Source organism: Mesocricetus auratus, unplaced genomic scaffold, assembly GCF_017639785.1.
Source record: "Mesocricetus auratus isolate SY011 unplaced genomic scaffold, BCM_Maur_2.0 Super-Scaffold_100018, whole genome shotgun sequence".
Lineage (NCBI taxonomy): Eukaryota > Metazoa > Chordata > Mammalia > Rodentia > Cricetidae > Mesocricetus > Mesocricetus auratus.
The window spans coordinates 9,176,796-9,198,101 of NW_024429199.1; the positions used below are offsets into that span (position 1 = coordinate 9,176,796).

Here is a 21,306-nt window from a genome sequence, read left to right on the forward strand (position 1 = left end):
CAACTATCACCCAGCCAGACGCTGGGAGAGACACCAAGCAAGATAAAGACAACTCCTTAGCAAGGGGCTCCAGGCCATGGCATTCATTCCTAACCTGACTCCACAAGCTGGAGAGGATTCCCCACAGTGACGGAATGGGTGTAGTGGAGGTAGTCACTGTCCGTGATTGTTACCTTTTTTCCCCAGTTCCTCCTCTCCCCCCTTTTGTGCATTCTTTGATTGCCTAACTAACTCCCCTTCATATTTTTGGGCATTGTATAACATCTTGTCATTTACTTAATCTTCTAAAACCTGCCTTCATCTCCCTAGGTGTGTGACCATGATTACTCTATACTGCCACGGTTCTCTGAAAACATTACAAATGAAGAGTCTTTATAGTGGTTGAAGATATGTGTCTTCCAGTGGAATTTGAGCTCTTGGAGACTAGAAATGATCCATTGTAACTTTTTGTGCCTTTGGATTCAATGTATTATTGAATACATAGTAACTGCCCAAATCTTGTTCAACTTCAGTACACTAGAAGAATCACAGGGTTTGAAAAAGAAATAGGAACCATAGGAGAGAAATGAGTAGCGGGGGTGGAAAAATGCTGATGTGTTATGCTTTGACTTCAAATTGCCTAAGAGGAAGACTGGTCTAGATAAAGGCTGAAGGACATAATAGAAAACAATATTAATACTGAAAGCTTTATTTTATTTATTTTTTATTATAGGTGGCCAAACAGAGTGAGTATTCAAGCAAATGATGGCAAATACACACAGCAAGGACAAGAAACATTTCCTTGGGGATCGTGACATCCCTTAAGAACTCATTCATATACTTGAACTTCTTTTCTGATGCAAAGTTGTAGACACATTTGTAGCATTTTCCCTAACTATGTGAGCAAACACCTGTGCCAGACGATGGTTGCTGTTGCGACAGGCTATAACCTTGTCATTATGGCTTGGATTGGTTATTGCAGTATCATGGTTAGTGGTGTCCAGGGAAACATGACTCAAGGCAAGGTTGTTGGCACTGTGAGATGAATAATTGTAAACCACCTGGAGGAAGGCTGATTTGGTGTTAGTCTTTTGCTTGCAAAGAATAATGTAGCACTTGGGGAAGAATGTACAGCAGAGAATCCCATAATTGGATATCAGAATGACTATAATCTCTACAGCAGGCAGATACTTGCCAAACGTGGTAGCATAGACAGGGATGAATGTGATCCAAGCTATGAAGTAAATCAGCATGCCGAATGTCAGGAACTTAGCTTCATTGTAATTCTCAGGAAGTTTCCTGCCTTTGAATGCAAATATGAAACAAACAAAGGCCAGGACTGCGATGTAGCCCAGCATGGTGCCAAATGCAAGGACAGATCCCTCCTCGCATTCCAGGATAATGACTCTAGGCAAGGAGATGTTCTCCTCCACAGCAGGTGCTGCCAAGACCAGCCAGAGAGTGCAAATGACTACTTGAATGCCAGTGCAGGTGAGGACAATGGGGACTGGCCTATAGAGGCACTTCAGAAAGGTCTTCAGCTTGGGATCGAAGCTGAATGCTAGTAAAATTTTCAGGGACTTCATCAAAATGCAGGAGACACAGAGAGTAAAGCTCACACCAAACAGCGTCTGCCTGGTCTTACATGCGAAGTCTTGTGGTTCTCCAATGAAAAAGCCTGTGCTGGCAAAGTTAAGGGCATGGCAGATGAGCATCACATAGCAGACCATTAATCCCCCAGATGATTTCACAACGGGTGTGTTCAGGTTTCTTGTAAATATTATGCCAATGGCCAGAACAAAGGCGATTCCTAGCAGGGAGAGGGCAATGAGGAGGAGAGCCAAGGAGTCATTCCAGTCCAGATACTCCACTTCCTTCTCGAAGCACATAGTGCTCCTCACCGGGGCCCAGTGGGTTTCATTGTTGCATAAAAGGCAATGGTCCATATCTGGCAGGGAAAGGAGAACAGTTACATCGCAAACATCTAAACTACGTGGTTGTCTGCCATACTGTATTAGAAGAAGCACAGGGAAGAAAGAACGAAGGAGAGGAAAGTGAACGGAAGCAAAGGGGGAGATGGGAACATACAATAAATAGACAAAGTCAAAAGGTCAGCTGGGCCATGCTTATTCAGGAAATCTACATACGTCAGAGAGAAACGAGTCTCTTATGAATTTGCTGTTATTGGTGGCAGTTTAGGGACCTTGTTAAGAATGTGGTTTTGGAATTAGACACAGCTCAAGTCATTTCCTCCCTCTACACCTGTGATTCTTGTAACTCTGTACAAGCTAACTGAATCTCTCAAGGACAAGAACAAATGAAAATAGGGGCTTGGAGTGCAGCTCGGTGGTAGAGCATGGGCCTAGAGAGGAGCTGGGGGTGCAGCTCAGTGGTAGAGCATGGGCCTAGAGAGGGCCTGGGGATGTAGCTCAGTGGTAGAGCATGGGCCTAGAGAGGAGCTGGGAGTGCAGCTGGTGGAGCATGGGCCTAGAGAGGGCTGGGGGTGCAGCTCAGTGGTAGAGCATGGGCCTAGAGAGGAGCTGGGGGTGCAGTTCAGTGGTAGAGCACGGGCCTAGAGAGGGCCTGAGGGTGCAGCTCAGTGGTAGAGCATGGGCCTAGAGAGGGCCTGAGGGTGCAGCTCAGTGGTAGAGCATGGGCCTAGAAAGGGCTGCGGGTACAGCTCAGTGGTAGAGCATGGGCCTAGTAAACCCAAAGCCCAAGGTTTGATACCTATAATGGAAAAGAAAGAAACATATGAAACAAAAGATAAAACTAGGATTAATATTCCGATAAGTCAGCCTCAGAGAAATGATTCAGAGGTGTGGTCATAGTCGGTGGGTGGTGACTGTGGTTACCTGTCTCGTTGCTATAGTGATTCTCTGGGCAGTTCACACATTCATAGCAGCATATGTGTTGGCTTCCTGTGGCTTTCTTCATTTGACCAGGACTGCATTCCTTGGAGCATTTAGACAGAATTTGCTATAGTAAAGGAAAGAAACAAATCCAAATAATTAAAAGAGAGAATTAGCTATTCCTCACTAAAGTATTTGCTAAGTAGCATTTTTGGTCTTTTTCATAGAATTCTCATCTTAAGGAACAGAAACAAGCTTAAGATATATACTTTGGATGAAACAACCACTTGATGGATCTTTTATAATTTTTTTTTGATAGGGTCTCTGGCTGGCACAGAACTCACTAAGTAGACCAGGCTGGCCTTGAACTCACAGGGATTGACCTGCCTCTGTCTCCTGCGTCCTGGGATTAAAGGCATTTACCACCATACCTAGTGACATTTATGGCTTCTATAAGAAAATCATGGAAAATACTTCTTTCAGAGAACTCCCAGCAGAGAGAAAATCACATTTTTTTTTTTTTTTTTACGAGACAGGGTTTCTCTGTATTGTTTTGGAGGCTGTTGGTCTAGCCCGGCCTCGAACTCACAGAGATCCTCCTGCCTCTGCCTTCCATGTGCTGGGATTAAAGGCATATGCCACCACCACCCGGCAAAATCACATATTTGTAAAGCAAAAAAAAAAAAATGAAATGATGATGTGGGAATATCTGATTTTATCCTGAAGGAAGAATTTTGTGAGAGGAATAGAACTTTTGTATTATTTAACACGATTCTTAAGAATTTATGTACATGAATATCTCCTCCATGCCCCCCCCGTGTGTGTGTGTGTGTGTGTGTGTGCACACGTGAATGGTTGTGTTGTGCATGTGTTCATGTGTGTGCACATGTGTGAGTGCGTGCGTCTGTGTGTGTGTGTGTGTGTATGTGTGTTTGCCAGAAGAGAGTGTGGCATCCCTTGGAGCTGAAGTCACAGGCAGTTGTGAGTCACTGCCATGGGTTCTGGGAGCTAAACTCTGGCCCTCTGGAAAAGCAGTCGTAACCACTGAGCCATCTCTCCAACCCCTGGACTTTTATTGTGGCACACAAGGAGGACATCCTGCACACCTTTGAAAAACAAAGCAAGGAAATATTCCAAATTTAAAACTATGAAAGTTCTAGTTTAAAAATCTAAAATAGATAATAATGTTTTATTTTTGTTAACATTCAGTATGGTATTTCAATACATCATGCTTGCAATGTGTGGCAATCAAACCCATACCCCCTTTGCTCACCTGTTCCTTACCTTTGTGACCTTTCAGCAATTAGTACTCTACATTTAGCGTGGACATTTAAGCTTTCAAATAAGAGACAGAATACGGGGTGCTTGTCTTTCTCTGTCTGACTTAATTTCTCTTAATGTAATGTTTAAAGTTCTCATTTTGTTAGAATTGGCAAGATTTCATTCTTCTCTGTGGCTGACATACACCACATTTTCTTTTTGAATTATTGTTTTATTTAGGTTAGAAACAAGCTTGTTTCACATGTCAATCCCAGCTCCCTCTCCCTTCCCTCCTGCCCTGCCTTCCCCACCAGGTCCCCCAGTCCCCCACCCAATCTCCACTCTGATCCCCAAGGAGGGTGAGGCACTCCATGGTGGATCTCTAATAACTGTCATTTCATCCAGGGCAGGGCCTAGGCCCTCCCCCAAGAGTCCCGGCTGAGAGAGCCTCCCATATTATGGCATGGGCACTCAAGACTATTTGTACGCCAGGGATAAATACTACCCAAGTCCCCATAGATTGCCTAGGCCTCCTCACTGACACCCACATTCAGTCCCATGCTTTCTACACAACCACATTTTCTTGTAGATAACATTTAAATCATCATAAAAATTTAGGATATAATTATGCATCATTAGGGGGGAAAAGCACAGTCTTCCCTCTTAGGAATACAGTACTTTTCCTCACTCCACCTAAAGAGAGTTAATGCATTCTAGAGTCTGATAAGGATAACTTTGGAATAAAAATAGATTTGATGTTTTGGAAAGTGAGAAGTGATACTCCTTGAAATCTGACCAAATGACCTCAGATATTGTTGGTTTTTACAACAATCTAGATGTATATGAACATCTCCACAGGGAAAGAAGGCTAGTCCTCTGTTGGTGGTCAGCCCTACCCCCTAGTTATTAAACCCTCACTGTTGAACTTAAAGTATCCTTCCTCCCCTCAGCGCGTTTGCCTCACAGCCTGAGCCTGGATGATTCTTCCGTATGAAAAATGGAGACACATCTTGTAACAGTTGAAAAAGGAATAGGGAATCTCCTTTTTACTCAGTGAGAAAGTGAGGCACCACGTGGTCTAAAGCGCCGGGTGTGAGCGGCAGTGCTCAGGGTGAGGTGGGGCTCATCAGGGGGTGGTGATGCCTGTAGAAACACAGAAGATGGGGGAAACTGCAGGACACAAAGGACAACTGCAGAGTCTTCCAAGGAAGAGAGACATCTTCACAAAGACATCTGTCGGGAGAAATGGGCTTGAAGAAAATGGTTTCTAACATTATTGTGTTCATTCTTCTGTGCACTAAATATTTGCTGAGTGACCGTTAGTGTGCCAATTGTGATTCTAATTGGAGTCATAGTAAAGAATGAAACAGAAGCCTTCCTCTCAAAGGTCTTCCGTTCAAACTGACAAAGATGACAACAAACAGGATAACAATAAGCAAAGTGGACAACATGAGAGATGGTAGCAAGTGGAGAGAAAAAAAAAACAAAGGGAGAAGTGAATAGAAGTAGAGAGATTGACAATATAAATTTTCCTCTCTCCTGCCCACAAAAGTGGCCTCCCCCTCTCTTTAAAAATCTCCTCCCTTGGAGTAATGAGCAAAGGTCATGATCGGGCCGGTGAAATCCATAAAAACAGCTGACCTGAGAAAGGAGGAGCTCATGGGCCCCAGGCTGATGGCTGAGAGGCCAGCATAGGTCTGATCCAGACCCCCTGAAAATGAGTGTCAGTGAGGCCTCAGCAGTCTTTGGGGCTTTGGTACTAGATCAGTATTCATCCCTGGCATCAGAATAGACTTGGGGAGCCCATTACACATGGAGGGATGCTCTCTCAGCCTGGACACATGGGGGAGGGCCTAGGCCCTGCCCTGGATGATATGACAACTTTGGAGACCCCCCATGGAGGGCCTCCTCCTCCTTGGAGAGTGGAGGGGGGATGGGAAGTGGGATTTGAGGGGGGCTAGGGGAGGAGGGGAGGGAGAGGCAGCTGGGATTGACATGTGAAGCAAGCTTATTTCTAATTTAAATAAATAAAAAAGAAAAATATCTCCTTCCCTCTCTTTTCTTCTTCATTTTCTCTCTTCCTTCCTTCTGGGGATCCATCCAGCACAGTGCTAAACAGGTGCTGACTACATTGTAAGCTTAGATATGATTTTTTTAAAAAAGGCAGGATCTCACTGTTAACCCAGGATCATGATTCCCCTGCCTCAGCTTCTCAAGTCCTGGGATTACAGGTGCTCACCAGCATGCCTGATTCAGGGGTGACAATTTAAAATAGAATGCAGCAGGTGCATCAAGAGAAAGGAAGACATATAAGAAAGAGAATGAGAACTGTAGCATTGCAGGTGAATGGAAACCAAGCGAAAGACAGAAGGAGAAGAGGTATTGGGGACAGGAAAAATGCTAGATAGAGGCAGGAGAGGGAGTACTTAAACAAAGCAAAACAGAACGAAAAACAAACAAACAAACAAAAAAACAAACCACTAGCTTTCACCTGGAGAGAAATGTGATGTTGTGAAAGAGATCTGAGCACACCTCTGGACTTTATTTCTAAGATGATGTCTTAAGAGCAGACTGAAGGGCTGTGAGTGTAGGTGGGGCAGTTGCAAAGCTAGCACCCCCGCCTGGGGGAGCAGTGGCTATACCTTGTAGTGGAGTGTCAGTGGTACAACCAGGGGATAAACAGTAGTCAGACTTCAGACTCATTTTGGAAATTAAACTTCCAGTGGGTGTGCAGTGTGACAAGTGTGTTGTGTGACAGACCAGGGACAAGCATGCCATCAGGTGTCTCATGAGCAACTGACAAAGGACAGTTGCCGTTCTCTGAGCTTTAGGAAAGAGTATCAAGAGCTTTGTTTTGCAGACAGTCGGTGAAGACAACCATCAGATAGATATCCACGTAGAGATGCCAGTGAGGCTGTCAGCACTTATTTGAGTTAAAAGATAAACATCAAGAAGTCACTAGCCTCCTACACAATGACATTATTTAAAGACAGGAGCCTGATAAGGTCACTAAACAGACAACAAAGAGCAGGGCTGAGCCTGGTTACCCCAGTGTTTAGAGGTATTGGAAAGATAAGGACCAACACAGGAGACAGAATGGTGGCTGGAGACAGAGGGGAAAGCAAGGGTGTGTGGAGTCTAGGAAACAAATAAGGCTCACGGTATGAAGGGAAGAACATATGGCTTTTAAATGACTTATGGTGACATTTGGATTTAACGTAAGGGAGCTAGACGAACACTTTTGATAGATTATAGGCAGCATAAAAGGGAATGGAAGGAGAGGAATCAGGGCCACTAGGATATTTAATGTTTTCAAGGAGTTTTGCTGTAAAGAAAAATAGAGGCTTGGGTAGCAAATGGAGGATGTGGTTAATCTATACAGCTGCTGTCTTTTGAATATGGGAGAAATAAAACATATTTATTTCACCATGAACACAGTGCAGAAGAAAGAATCTTCAAGGATGCAAGAGAACGGGAAGTTGGCAGAGCAAGTTCTTAAGCAAATGGAGGAGTTGGGACCCACAGGCCAAGCAGAGGTGGTGTCTTTGGGTACAAGAACAGCAGCCCATCCATGGGGCCAGATGGAATTCAGGAACACAGGTAGATATACACTATGGAAGACACTGCAGTTCTTTTTTGTATTGCTTCAGTGTTTGTAGGACAGAAACCAGGATCAACTGGAGGTGATGGAATGAAGTCAGAGAAGAGTTTAAAATGGCCTACCAGCAAGAAAAGAGACTTAATGCTTCCAGGAAATAGTCAGGTTGACTGCCCAGCAACAGAAAGTTCCCAGGACACTGTGGCTCATAAGTTTAATGTGAAACTGATGAACAAGGTTTGTATTCCCACCTCTCCTGACCCAAGTTTGACATTTAGGGGCTGCTCATAGAGTTGACCACATAGGGAGTTAAATTTTGCCAATATTGAGAAATGAGAACCCCGAAGAGAGAGGAGTGAGGAACCGAGGGAGGACATGCATAAGAAGGCTATGCTAGTTGGCCATGGAATTAAGGGAGGCAATGAGACCAGTGAAAGGCAGGATGATCATTGGAGGCTCTGCTGGAGACTAGGACTTTGCAGGAGAGACACTAGTTTACTTGAATTCAGCAAAGTGCCCTACGATAAAATCACCTTAAGTTTCCTGAATTCGCGTTTTGTTTCTTGGCTTGTGGTGATGAAGACGTCGTGCTGGAGGTCATATTCTGCCATCTTTGTGACGGTCATGAGGCCATTGATCTCCTTCCAGAGCACCACGTCATAGCCAGTATTTAAATCCCCATGGGCATCGAAATGAAATGAATTCCTTCCGTCAGTGAATGTCACGTTTTTCAGCACGTCAAGCAGCTGTGGAAGGTAAAACTATGAGTGAACAGGAGAATTTTTGGTACATTCTTTATCCCCTTGATGGTCCTGCATCCCCAGGAATATTATTTAAACTGAGAAGAAGAAAAATAAAAAGAAGATTACCAGCCACTGTTTGGGGATACCTAACTTTATAGAATAGTTTAAGAAAGACCCACTGGCACTCCGAGATCTAGATTTGGTCTCTGCAGAAATTTTCCTATGTGAAATTGTAAAAGCAGCCTACTTTTTTAGAGATGGCAGCTTTTACAGCCTATGGAAATAAAATCTGAGCACCTGCATGTGTCCATGTGGCAGACTTTCAGGCTGGGCTCTGTGGGACACGTGGGAGCAGGTGGAGGCTTTGGGCTCCTTCTAGCATTGCGAGTGCAATATTGATGGCAAAATACACCTTGTCATCTTTCCTAATCGTAAATCTGTCTCAGTGGTGAGCACACAGTCGAGTGACCTCTAACTTCTATGTCTAACTTAAGTTACAAAGTGATTTCTTTTAATTCTGGAAGAAAGAAATGTAACTAAAACGTTACCTGCCTTGCTATCCAGTTTGTGTGGTGAGAACCGGTCTGTAAGAGAGCTAGAACCAGAAGTGTTTTGCTGGCAGTGGCTTGCGCTGTGCAGGAAGAACACTGGAGTTGAAACTAGGAGAGTGTAGTCTACTGTTTCCTTGGTGAGTAAGCACAGTGTGTGCCCTCCCAATGCATTCATCATGGCCCACCGGTTGCCTAATCCATGGTAATATGTGACTTCGATGGGTTACAAATGTATGGAATGAGGCAGAAATTATTCTGTCTGAATGGAATTATTCTTCTCTGTTTACTTTTGGCTAATTTTTATGTTTTATTTTTTGTCAATAGACTAAAAAATCAACTTATGCTTTTAGGTAAATATATTACCTATTAGAGTCATGTAATGACCATAAGGTATATCACCTTAGCAAAATCTCAAAATGTGTGCTGATTTTATTACTTCCCAGCACAGGTTTATTATTTCTTTTAAGGAATGTAAATTAAACGCTTTAAAGAAGCAGACTACATCAGAGCTATCATGATGAAATTAACAACAAAAATGCCATCTTATTTTCGGGGCTATGGGTGTGATTGAGAGGGTAGAGTGTTTCATAGCATGCCTAATGTCCTGGCTCAGTCCTCCACATATACTGAGTATGGCGGCACACAGCTGTCATCCCAGCACTAAGAGTGTGTGTGTATGGGGAGGTGGGGTGGAGAGTTCAAGGCCAACCCAGACTGTATGAGACCTGGCTTCAAAAAGCCCCCCCTTTTTATTCTAATATTGACCAGAATTTAAAAAAATGGAGGGAATGAAGCTATGAATAACTAAGAGCTACAATGATAAAGAGCTTCACTTCAATAAACAACATAGCTTCAGTGTTCTCACTTCTGTCTGTGTACTGCTTTAAATGACACCCCTTTCTTAAGCAGGGCTTCTGTGTCAGCCTCAGTCACTGGTGAGTTCTTCTCCTTCCCTGACATACCTCCTCTTCCACACCCCTAAGGTAGAGCATAAACTCAAGTTCTGTGGACCTCTCTAGATACTGTAGAGATGAAAAGTGATCCATCTCCAGCTTCAAATCTCAGAAGCACAGACTTAAGATCAGTTGGTACTATTACCCTCACAACTGAAGGTCACTCTGAAGTCTCTTCAGACAGAGACGAAGCCACCATTTCATACTTTCACGTCTCCTAAGTTCTTGAAATCCAGCATCACCAAAATATAAGGTTGATTTTTTAAAAACATTCTTCAACCATTTTCTCTAATATTCATATCAGTCAAAATGCTATTTCTACAGTGGAAAACAGATCATCACTCTACCACCTAAAAAGTATTTAATTGGCCTTCCTTTTGCTCTCTACAGCCCAAACTCTAGGCATCCTTTGCAGGTTCCCTATATCAGCAACTGGCATGTCTCTTGGTATGTTTTTAAAAAGATAGCATTTCAGGTTCCAAGGCTATTAATTCAATTACTCCTCAAATTCCGAGATGTCCTTTCTTGCAAAGTCTTTTGATAAGTACCCCCACATTTGTTCTCAGCTTCCTTTCAAGACCCCAGTCCTGTGACATTGTTTTTCTGCTCCCTGAAGATGTTGGGCTTCTAGAGAATGCTTGTTAAGTTGCTAACGCTGAACTTGGGGCATCAGTTATGTCCTGTGCTGTCATGTTTGCACAAAATGCTGCAGTGTGATTCAGTATGATTACTGAGTTGACAGCTATGCAGGAGGACACACTCATCTGCAGATGAGTAGCACATCTGAGGTGAGAAAATTTCTAACAGTCACATCTCACATGTTTACTTAGTAAAGTATTTTTCAGAGGCATCAGTGTGTTGAGTGAGTGCTCAGGATACCCTGAGGAGGAACACAGAATCCCCTGCTGGAGCAGTCAATGCAGTATATAATTTTCTCACATCAGATGTGCTACTCATTACTTTACATAGGATCAAGTGGAAGAAAAAGCCAAAACGAAACCATTAGCTACAACATGAGAAAGGTTTGCTCACATAGACCTGAAGACCATTAAAAATCTTCAGAAGCTGGGCCTGGAGAGATGGCTCAGTGGTAAAGAGCACTGGCTCTTCCAGAGGCCCTGAGTTCAAGTCCCAGCAACCACAAGGTGGCTCACGACCATCTACAATGAGATCTGGTGCCCTCTCCCATCATGCAGACATATGTGCAGACAGAACACTGTATATGAAATACATAAATCTTTAAAATAAATAAAAAAATCTGTGGAAGTTAAATAAGGGTAACTGTCCCTTAACACTGCGCTCACCAAATACAGAGTCAAAATAGTGTCCTAAGTCCATTGTAATCTAAATTCAGTTGGATCTAAAACCACCCATGAAGTTTACTAATATTAGGGCATGTAGCTAAGGGGTGAAACAATTAGGAATACATTCTTGATTAAGAATCCTATATGCCCCTCACCTGAAGAATGGACAGAGAAAATGGATCTTTTTTGAGAGAGGGTTTCTTTGTATTGTTTTGGAGGCTGTCCTGGAACTCGCTCTGTAGACCAGTCTGGCCTCGAATTCACAGAGATCCGCCTGCCTCTGCCTCCTTAGTGCTGGGATTAAAGGTGTGCACCACTAGTACTACTCAGGGGAGTAAACAATGGAATCTTGAAATTTATAGGCAAATGGGTGGAACTAGAAGAAACCACCCTGAGTGAGAAAACCCAGTCACAAAAAGACAAACATGGTATTCATTCACTCATATATGGATTTTAGACATAGAGCAAAGGATTATCAGCCTACAATTCACACCTCCAGACAAGCTAGGAAACAAGGAGGATCCTAAGAGAGACATACATGGTCCCCTGGAGAAAGGGAAAGGGACAAGATCTCCTGAGCTAATTGGGAGCATGGGGGGAGGGGAGAGGGAGTTAGGAGAAAGAGAAGGGGAGAAGAGGAGGGGAGAGGAGACATGAGGGAGCAGAATATTGAGTCAGAGGAAGAATAGAGGAGAGCAAGAAAAGAGACACCATAATAAAGGGAGCCATTATAGGTTTAAAGAGAAATCTGGCACTAGGGAAATGTCCAGAGATCCACAAGGATGACCCCAACTAACAATCTAAGCAATAGTGGAGAGCCTACCTTAAATGCCCTTCCCTGATAATGAGATTGATGACTACCTTATGTGCCACCCTAGAGCCTTCATTCAGTAGCTGATGGAAGCAGAAACAGACATCCACAGCTAAATACTGAGCTGAACTCCTGGAATCCAGTTGCAGAGAGGGAGAAGTGATGAGCAAATGGTTCAAGACCAGGCTGGAGAGACCCACAGAAACAGCTGACCTGAATAAGTGGGAGCTCATGGACCCCAGACTGATGGCTGAGAAACCAGCATAGGACTGTTTCAGATGCCCTGAACGTGGATGCCAGTTTGGAGGTGTGGGCAATGTATGAGGCCTCTGGTAGTGGATCAGTATTTATCCCTAGTGTACAAATGGACACTTGGGGGAGGGTCTAGGCCCTGCTCTAAGTGATATGACAGACTTTGAAGATCCCCCATGGAAGGCCTCACCCTCCCTGGGGAACAGAAAGGGGATAGGACAGAGGGTTGGTGGGAGACAGGGGAGGAGGGGAGGGAGAGGGAACTGGGATTGACATGTAAAACAAGCTTGTTTTTTAATTTAAATTTTAAAAAAGGGTAAAGGGATACTATATGTTAATGTTTTGTTTTAAAATTTTATGTCTTATAAAGACTTTCTACATAAAAAGGAGGACTTGTCACCCAAACCTGGCACTGATGACTCACTTGCATTATAGTCAAAGGGGCACCTCACCCTGTCTCCTCTTTTTCAATCTGTTTCTAAATTAACAGTTTCTCAGGGGCATAAAAAGTGAGCTCAGACTCCTAGTGTTTAAATAAAACGCTAAGATTCTATTCTCTCAAGTCTTCTTTTCAAAATGTTTGAGATATATTTCTAATTAGAAAAACTTTCCCAGACCTTTGGGAGATAAATAAATAGCTCTGTCTGTTCCTGTTTCCTTTCTCTTACGAGAATCCTCTTAGTTTTTCTTTTGTATCCTGTACAGTCAAGGAATAGTCTCCATTTCTCTCTTCTGGTCTCTCATTTCTAAAATTCAGTTCAGTCATTTCAGTATAATATTCTACTTTTTAAGAACAAAAGTGCCTGTCCTTAGTACACCAGATGAAGAGTAGTGAGATGTATACTAAATGCCGTATGGAATGAAGTGTAGGGAGGGAGAGCGATCTAAGCAAAGAAAATTTAGAGGTTTTTTTCTCAACCCCTCATTGAGTTTTATAGTATTAAGGAGTGCATTAAAAATGATTAGAAATATGTGTATTTTATTTAAGAGAATTTTAATTTTAATGAAGGCCCCAATCACTAAGCCTTTGCGTCTTTATTAGAGTTTTGCCTTTCTATTTATAAAGCAAAAAGTCCCTGAAAATGATCAATATGTGCCCCACAACATGTATAATGATTGTGCGTCTATTCAAATAAAAAATATTCCTGGCATCCGAATGGACTTTGGGAGCCCATTCCACATGGAGGGATGCTCTCTCAGCCTGGAAACATGGCAGAGGGCCTAGTCCCTGCCTGGGATGATGTGACAGACTTTGGAGATCCCCTATGAAGGGCCTCACCATCCCTGGAGAGTCAAGTGGAGATTGGATGACGAGTTGGGGGACTTGGCGAGAGGGAGGAGGGGAAGAGAGCTGGGATTGACATGTGAAGTAAGCTTGCTCCTAATTTAAATAAAAAGTAAAACAAAATAAGTACAGTGAAAAGTGAACAATTTCAAATACATAGCTAAAGGGCTGAAGATGCAGCTCAGAGGGAAGATGGACGCCCTCTGAGCCCCAGAGCAAAACCAAACAAAGGGGACGACAACAACACAGTACAAACAAGCAAGCCAACAAAACCATGGAAATTATTCATCTAAATGCCTGTGCAGGTTATTTCAGTCATCGAGGCTTATACTGTAGGTGATTAAAACATTAACCATAGGACTAGGGTGAAGTTCCTAGTAGCACATGCTTAGCTTGCACAAGGCTGTTGTTTCAATTCTAAGCAATAACAATAAAAGTGATGATGACAAAATACAAATTACATTCTAGAAGCTCTTGTACCATCTAAATTGTCTTATTCTACTCTACCCTCTGTTCACTTATAACACTAAGGGACATATATGCAGTAATATCATACTGTCTGAAAACCTGTAAGTCTAACTTTGGATTCATATGACTGAGAAGTTTGATTCTCACAAGTAAAACATTATTATTAAAAGAAGCACTGTCCCTTACATGCTTTGCTCAAGCTCATTAAAAGCAATGTGATTTTCCACTAACTAGAGCCATATTAAACTTTAAATCTTCCCAAAGTAATCCAAGAAAAGAAAGGCAAACATTGCTTTATGCATACTTGGTGTCCCATTTAAACCTAGATTATCATACTATCATAAACCTACCAGCATTCATTAAAGAAGACTCAAGGGGGCTGAAGAGATGGCTCAGTGGTTAAGAGCACTGACTTTTCAATGACTCAGGTTCTATTCTCAGCAGCCACATGGTGGCTCAAAACTATCTATACCTCTAATTCCAGTGATTCAACACTCTCTTCTGGCTTCAGCAGGCATTGCTTGCACACAGTGCACATATATCTGTGCAGGCGAAACACTCATGCAAGTAAAACAAAAATGCAAAACTTAAACACACACACACACACACACACACACACATGCAAGTCCTACAGATGGCATTCTACTTATGGGAATAAGAGCATTTACTAGAACAGTGGTTCTCAACCATTGTAATGCTGCGATGGTTTTATACAGTTCCTCATGTTGTGATCCACAACCATAAAATTATTTTTGTTACTACTTCATAACTATAATCTGGCTACTGTTATGAATCATAATGTAAATATCTGTGTTTTCTGATGGTCTTAGGCAACTCCTGTGAAAGGGTCATTAGGCTCCCAAGCAGCTCACAGCCCACAGGTTGAGAACTGCTGAACTGAAGGATAGGATTATAAAGCACCTGCTGCACAATTAAGGGGATGTGAGAAGACCAGGACTGGAGTCATGTTTATTTATAGCATGTCAATAGTTGTCTATAGCTTTCTCCTATACATGATGAGCATCCCTAATCTAAAATACTAAATCTGAGTTTTTGAGTACCAACTTGATGGTACAAGTGAAACATTCTACACTTAACTTCACTGGTACAACATAGCCACACTAAAAATATTGTATAAGACAACCTTCAAGCTATATGAACAAGGCAAATAAAAGTAAAGATCAATTTTATGTACAGACTTTGCCCTACATGTAAGATATGGAATCTAAAACATTTATAGTACTGAGCATCTCAGATGAGGGAAACACTATGTATTTAACAATAACCAAAACAATCTTTCAACTTATATAGTCTAATTCTTATGGGTAAAAATGATCTAACAACATAATGCATATGAAGTATTGAAAATAATCCATATATCTGAGGAGGAAGATAGTACTACTAACGGAATCCCCTTAGAAAATAAAACAGAGGCCGGGAGGTGGTGGTGCACACCTTTAATCCCAGCACTCGTGAGGCAGAGGCAGGTGGATCTCTGTGAGTTCAAGGTTAGCCTGTTCTACAAGAGCTAGTTCCAGGACAGCCTCCAAAGCCACAGAGAAATCCTGTCACGAAAAACCAATAAATAAATAAATAAATAGAACTTTGGGGCTTAGGGAAAGAAATGAGGATAAAGTATAACTAAATAAAAAGTTACATTAGCAATACGGTTATAAAATGACAGTTGCCACTTGCAGAGGGAATAAAGTTAAGAGTAAGTACTGTGGATCTTTGTAAAGTAAAGCCAGAGGGAAAATAGGGAATGGGGAATAGGGAATGATAGTAGGTGAACAGACTTGGATATGTGAATTAGTACCTCCCACGGTTGGAAGGCGTTGGGTCTCTGGCAGTCTCGAGCTTGGCACAGATCCCGAACTGCATGGCCAAGGGCAAACACTGCAAGCTGAATGCTGTGAATGAGCCCTGGCTCAGTATAATGCCAGAGGAAGTCATTTCTCATGAAGAGGTGGTTTTCAATGGTCTTGGCTGTGTCAGCGGTCAAAGTTGCTTGAGAATAGTTGGAGATGCATTGACTCAAATCACCATCTTCGATGTGTTTACAGGCAGAAAAAAGCATGGCAAATTCATGTAGGGGTTTGTTATTGTCTTTGGGATTCATATACAGAGTTTGAAGAAAAGAATGGAAAGACGATATATTGCCTCTTCTGAAGGTAAACCCCACCACTTTGCCAAGCTTCTTGACATTAGGAATGGTGATAATTTTGGTAGCAGTTGACCAATTATCACTAGCAATCCAGATCTTATTTATTTTCCTTTCAATGGCTTTAGTGAAGAGATTGAAAACATGGAATTTCCTCAGAAACACCACAAGAACATTAACCTGGGATTCTGCAATGATTTTCTCCAGTGTCTGATTGATTCTGACTTCGATGGTATTATCTGAGAGGAAGGCTGGCAGAACCTCCTTGAAGGCAATGCATACATTGTTTGCAGCAGCCTGAATTGCAAAAGTGTTCAGGGCTAGTCTTCCATAGTCATCATCTGTTGTTATGACACCAATCCAGTTCCATCCAGATTGTTGAATCAGGTGGGCCATTGCTTTGGTTTGGTAGAAGTCACTGGGCACAGTACGTAAAAATGAAGGAAAGCGGATTTTGTCACTCAGGATTTCTGCAGTGGATTCGTAACTCACCTGGAAGAGGACAGAGTCTTTGAGTTATGGTGGTGGAGCACAGGAGTTGGTTGTAGTAAACTTTCTGCCCTTTCATTTCTATTGCCACTTCCTAAATTCTCTAGATATAAGAAAATCAACTCGTGTTAGTGCCCAAGGAGGTTTAGTTACATTGCCTTCTTTGAACCTGGCTGAGGTTACTGTGGAAACAGAGAAGCTGAGGCCCTCAGAGATATGTGCCTTTTCTAAATCAAGTTAAAAACTGCCAGAAATTAGCTAATGACTCCTTAGCTAATTCCTAGGTTTCCCCAATCCTTTCATAAGACCAAATGTCATCAGAACCAGCACATGGAAGGAACAAAACTGTACCTGTGGCATGAGCTGTAAGTTGAGCATCCTTGAGACAGCCATGGATATTTCAGAGTAGCCAGCACCTATGACCGCTTTTACCCTTGGCATGTAGCTGGAGTAGTCACACTGAAAGGTCACAGTTTCTCGAGAGCAGTTGGACTTAGAGAGGAACCTCAGAGTTGCTGCCACAGCTGCTGTGACTTCAGTACAAGTGTCATAGATTTCATACCCCAGTTTGACCCCAGATAATAGTGTCGAGTTGTTGATCAGCTCAATGCTGTGTATCATAGCCAGAGCTTGAAGAAATGCTGAGACTTCAAAACTGTGGAGACATAAGCATTTTCTGAAACAGATTATGACTGTTCTATTGATATGGGGGTATCTCACCTCATCTACACCTCTGCCCTTTGATGGATAATTTTTGGATAAATCCAGTTGATTTCATGACAAAAATGTGAACTTTATTTGAAAACAACTTTTACCTTCTTCTTCCGTCTGATAATAATTTTAATAGAATACCTTGTATTTATTTATTGACAGTTTTGTAAATGTAACCAACGTATCTTTCAAAGATATGCTTTAAATTAAATATAATTGTATAATTTCCCTCCTCCAGTGCCTCCTAGCTGCCTTCCCTCAACCCGTGTCCTCCCAACTGTAGCTGGTAGCCTCTCTTTTTGATTATTATTATTATTATATATTGCTGTAAATGCATATGCTTTGTAGACTTAAATCCTATCTTAGTTTTCTGGTTTTAATCTGTGGTGGCTAAAAATCAGATCAATGAGACTTTTATAAATTTAAGTTTTCTTTTTTAAAAATTATCTCTTTTGTTGAGATTATAATGTAATTATATAATTTCTTCCTTCTCTTTACTTTATCCATATGTGGTGCCTCTTTGCTCTTTTTCAAATACATGAACTTTTTTTTATTAGTTTTTGTTACATAAATACATTTTTCTAAGCACACTAGTCAGACTAGGAATTACTGGGTAAAGCCCAGAGGTTGTCTCGAGAATGTTGACTGAGTAGATCAGAGTCACAACTGCTTCAGAGAACATTTCTTGTGTGCATCTTGCTTTGGGAATATTTCAGAGACCTTAATAATTTAATCCTGATTTACTGTTATTGCATTCACTACTACACCCAAACATTACAAGTATATCCTCATATAAAATAAAAGATCAAGGATACTTTTAAAGTAGACAAGGCAAAACTTCAGGGTTTTGATTCTTAGAGTTCATTAAGTTATGATTACTTGAAAGTTCCTATTGTCACTTTGGGATATCTGAAGAAAAAAATGTGGAGAATCAGAGTTATAACCTGTATTTAAAAATGAAAGAAATGATTAGCAGATTGCCATGTAATTAAATCATATCATATTTTCACAGTCCCTTACATGTAAATTCAATGACCTTGGTGTCTCTAGTGCCCAGAACACAGGCCAGGCAATGCTAACCTCTGGCTCAGTATTGAGTAAAACATATTTCTCTTGAGGAATGTCAGTAAAGTCAAACATTTAATTTATTTGTGATTCTTTCTTCCCGGAAGAAGTTTCTTAGGTCAAGTGTTACGTTTATCTTTATCACTGGTTATTCACTTAGAATTATGGGCTTCAACTTTTTGGGTACCAATTTTGTGCACTGACAATCTTCACTTACTATTTTGGGCCATCTCAGCTGATCACGGGTTACAGTAACCGTAGTTCAAATGGGGATGAAAGCTAGGAAGGGGTCTTGGTATGACACAGGAAGCACTCATGATCCAAAAAGCATCTGATGAGGCTTAGAAAGCACTATTTGATAAGGAAACAAATGAACGGGAGATTGGATGTGATGACACACTTTTCAAATCACAGCACTCTGGAGGTCAAGACAAAAGGGATCAAGAGTTGAGGCTAGCTTGAGATATATAGGAGAACTTGTCTCAAAACAAGACAAGCAAAATAAAACAGAAAAGTAAAATAAAAGAGGAATTTAAGGTTGATTATATCAAGTTGTAATCAGAATATTAAGGGTCACAGAGAAGACTGAGGGTCACAGTGTTGTGGCAACTGAAGCGGACACTGCCCGTGTCCTTAAAGGTCACCTGGTCTCAGCTTTTCACAGACAGGAGCTTTAGAGCTCAGTTTTGAGAAACTGGCCCCTACAACTGAAATGTAACTAAAACTCCTGTTTTCCTTTGAAAAAATCCATCTGTAAGACCTTTCCCCCAGTTTTAGTGTTTCACATGACACTGTGCCAAGAATGACACTGCATGCTGCAATTTGTTCAGCATTCTGGCACGAGGATAGTCATAACTTATCAGCCAAGGATAAGATTATGCTAGAGTGAAATCAATACAGCACTGATGAGATGCGAGTATGAAAAATTCAATGTCTAAGTAAGGCATAAAACAATAGACTTACAATAATGAAGGTGGGTGACGGAATATATAAGCATGTGTAAGAATATATAATAATAGTGGTGTGGGTGACAAATAAAAACACGGTGTGTGTGCTTGCTGCAGTGAAAAACAGTTTACAGTGTCCTTACAAGTGGCTCCAGAGATTTTTTTAAAGGTTCTAAAAAAAAAAGTACATTACTGTAAGGAATTCTCTACTCCTGTGTGTGGAAGTTGGCGACTGACGAACCTATTTTAAGGAGCATAAAGCTAGCCATATAACAACTTCAAAATAAGCACACATTTTATTCTATTAAAATGTTACCATCAAAAAACCATCTGCATGCTTTAGTCTTACAGCACAACCTTGAATTCTAAGCGTATTTTCTCTTTTCTTTTAGTTTTACTTACCCAACACATTTCTGGATCTGTGGTCGCCTGGGATGGTCGTCTGAGGACAACATTTTTTCATGAATGGCAAACAAACCTCCAATCATGATATGTCCAGGAGAAGTGATAGCCACAAAGTCTTCTGGGGTGTGGCAAGACTGGGAGGTACCAAGAATAATCAAGAAGCAGGTAATTACTATAATTAAAAGTGCCATGCTCCTGTCTCATTTGCTCGGCTTATGAGACTCATTAGGAGCATTCAGTTAACAGATGCCAATGACAAGAGTCTCATTTCCCCTGAGTGCCTTGTAAGCAAAGGAACAATGTCAAGCACCAGAAAGGCTCAGCATTCAGATTCTTGATGATAGTGAAAACAGTTTCCTCACCAACAAGAACATGTCAGATTCTAACAGTTCTGGTGCTGAGCCATGTGACAGTGGACATGTGAGAGCTAAGGATACTCTGATAGAATTATAAACACAGGATTGTGCTAATAGAATTGTAAAAAAAGATCCAAGGGAAGTTGTATTTTATACTCCAGAGGGATGTCAGAGGCTTTGCATCCTATTGGCTTTTCTTTTGAAACAGGTTGTAGAAGCTTCTGGAAGAAGCAGGAAAGGGAAAATCCTTCTGTTTATAAAATGGGCAGTTCTATATTTTCCAAACATGTTGTTTTCAATGCAAAAATAAATAAATAAATGTACTTTATCAGCTGTTTAGAAAAAGACGATCTTGCTTTTTCTTTCTCCTAGAAATCTTGACTTAAAAAAAAGATACTCAGTTGATTAAGGCTTTTATTACTTCCTCCTTACATGTAGTAGACATTAATGGCTTTTGTTCTGCTGAGTAAAACTAAAAACAAGATGGGACTTGCCAGAGAGGAAAGAAAGGTTTGTAACAAATAACTATCCTTTTTATCATTGTGTTGTAATTTATTTATGATTTATATGAACTTTGAACATGTTGGTAAATACTTACGCATCAAGAATAACAATTTTACAGGTATCCTTTATTATTTGCTTATTTTGAGCCAGGGTCTCTCTATGTAGGTCTGGATGGCCTAGAACTCACTATGTAGACTAGGCTGGATCGAAACTCAAAGAGGTCCACTTGCCTCTGTCCTCTGAGTTCTGGCATTAAAAGCATGCACCACTCCTGGCAACATGTATCCTTTTAAAAAGCAGAGAGAAATTTACTCCTATGCAAGTGTTTTGTCTATGTGTATGTATGTGCACTAGATGCATACCTGGTGCCTGCAGAGGCCTGAAGAGAGGAGGCCAGAGAAGGCTGTTGAGTCCCCTAGAACTGTAGCTAAAAATGATTGAAGCTGCTATTGTGGGCACTGGGAACAGAATCTACATCCTCTGCAAAACAAACAACCAAACAAACAAACAAACAAAAACAAAAAATGGCTGAGCCATATTTCCATCCCTGATAGTTAGCTCTCAGAAGTTGAGGGGGTCCAGAAACTTTAATAACTTAGCCACCATTGAGGA

At 41.4% G+C, this 21,306-nt stretch overlaps 1 protein-coding gene across 1 annotated transcript; it reads right to left on the bottom strand.

The window, feature by feature from the left end:
* Positions 1 to 720: 720 nt before the first annotated feature.
* Positions 721 to 20,215, bottom strand: Gprc6a (G protein-coupled receptor class C group 6 member A). The gene is made up of 6 exons (XM_040728221.1): positions 19,832 to 20,215; positions 17,058 to 17,361; positions 15,873 to 16,709; positions 8,223 to 8,435; positions 2,835 to 2,958; positions 721 to 1,927 (listed from the first exon to the last, which is right to left on the bottom strand). The coding sequence occupies exons 1-6, from the start codon at positions 20,023 to 20,025 to the stop codon at positions 813 to 815; spliced, it is 2,787 nt and encodes a 928-aa protein (XP_040584155.1). The 5' UTR covers positions 20,026 to 20,215; the 3' UTR covers positions 721 to 812.
* Between the last annotated feature and the right edge of the window lie 1,091 nt (positions 20,216 to 21,306).

Excerpts from the sequence above, each read along its gene's own strand:
- Gprc6a (XM_040728221.1), bottom strand. The coding sequence starts at position 20,025 with ATGGCACTTTTAATTATAGTAATTACCTGCTTCTTGATTATTCTTGGT. Across the intron at positions 17,362-19,831 it reads CAGATCCAGAAATGTGTTGG|TTTTGAAGTCTCAGCATTTC; the intron begins GTAAGTAAAACT and ends ATGTCTCCACAG. Across the intron at positions 16,710-17,057 it reads ACTTACAGCTCATGCCACAG|GTGAGTTACGAATCCACTGC; the intron begins GTACAGTTTTGT and ends GTCCTCTTCCAG.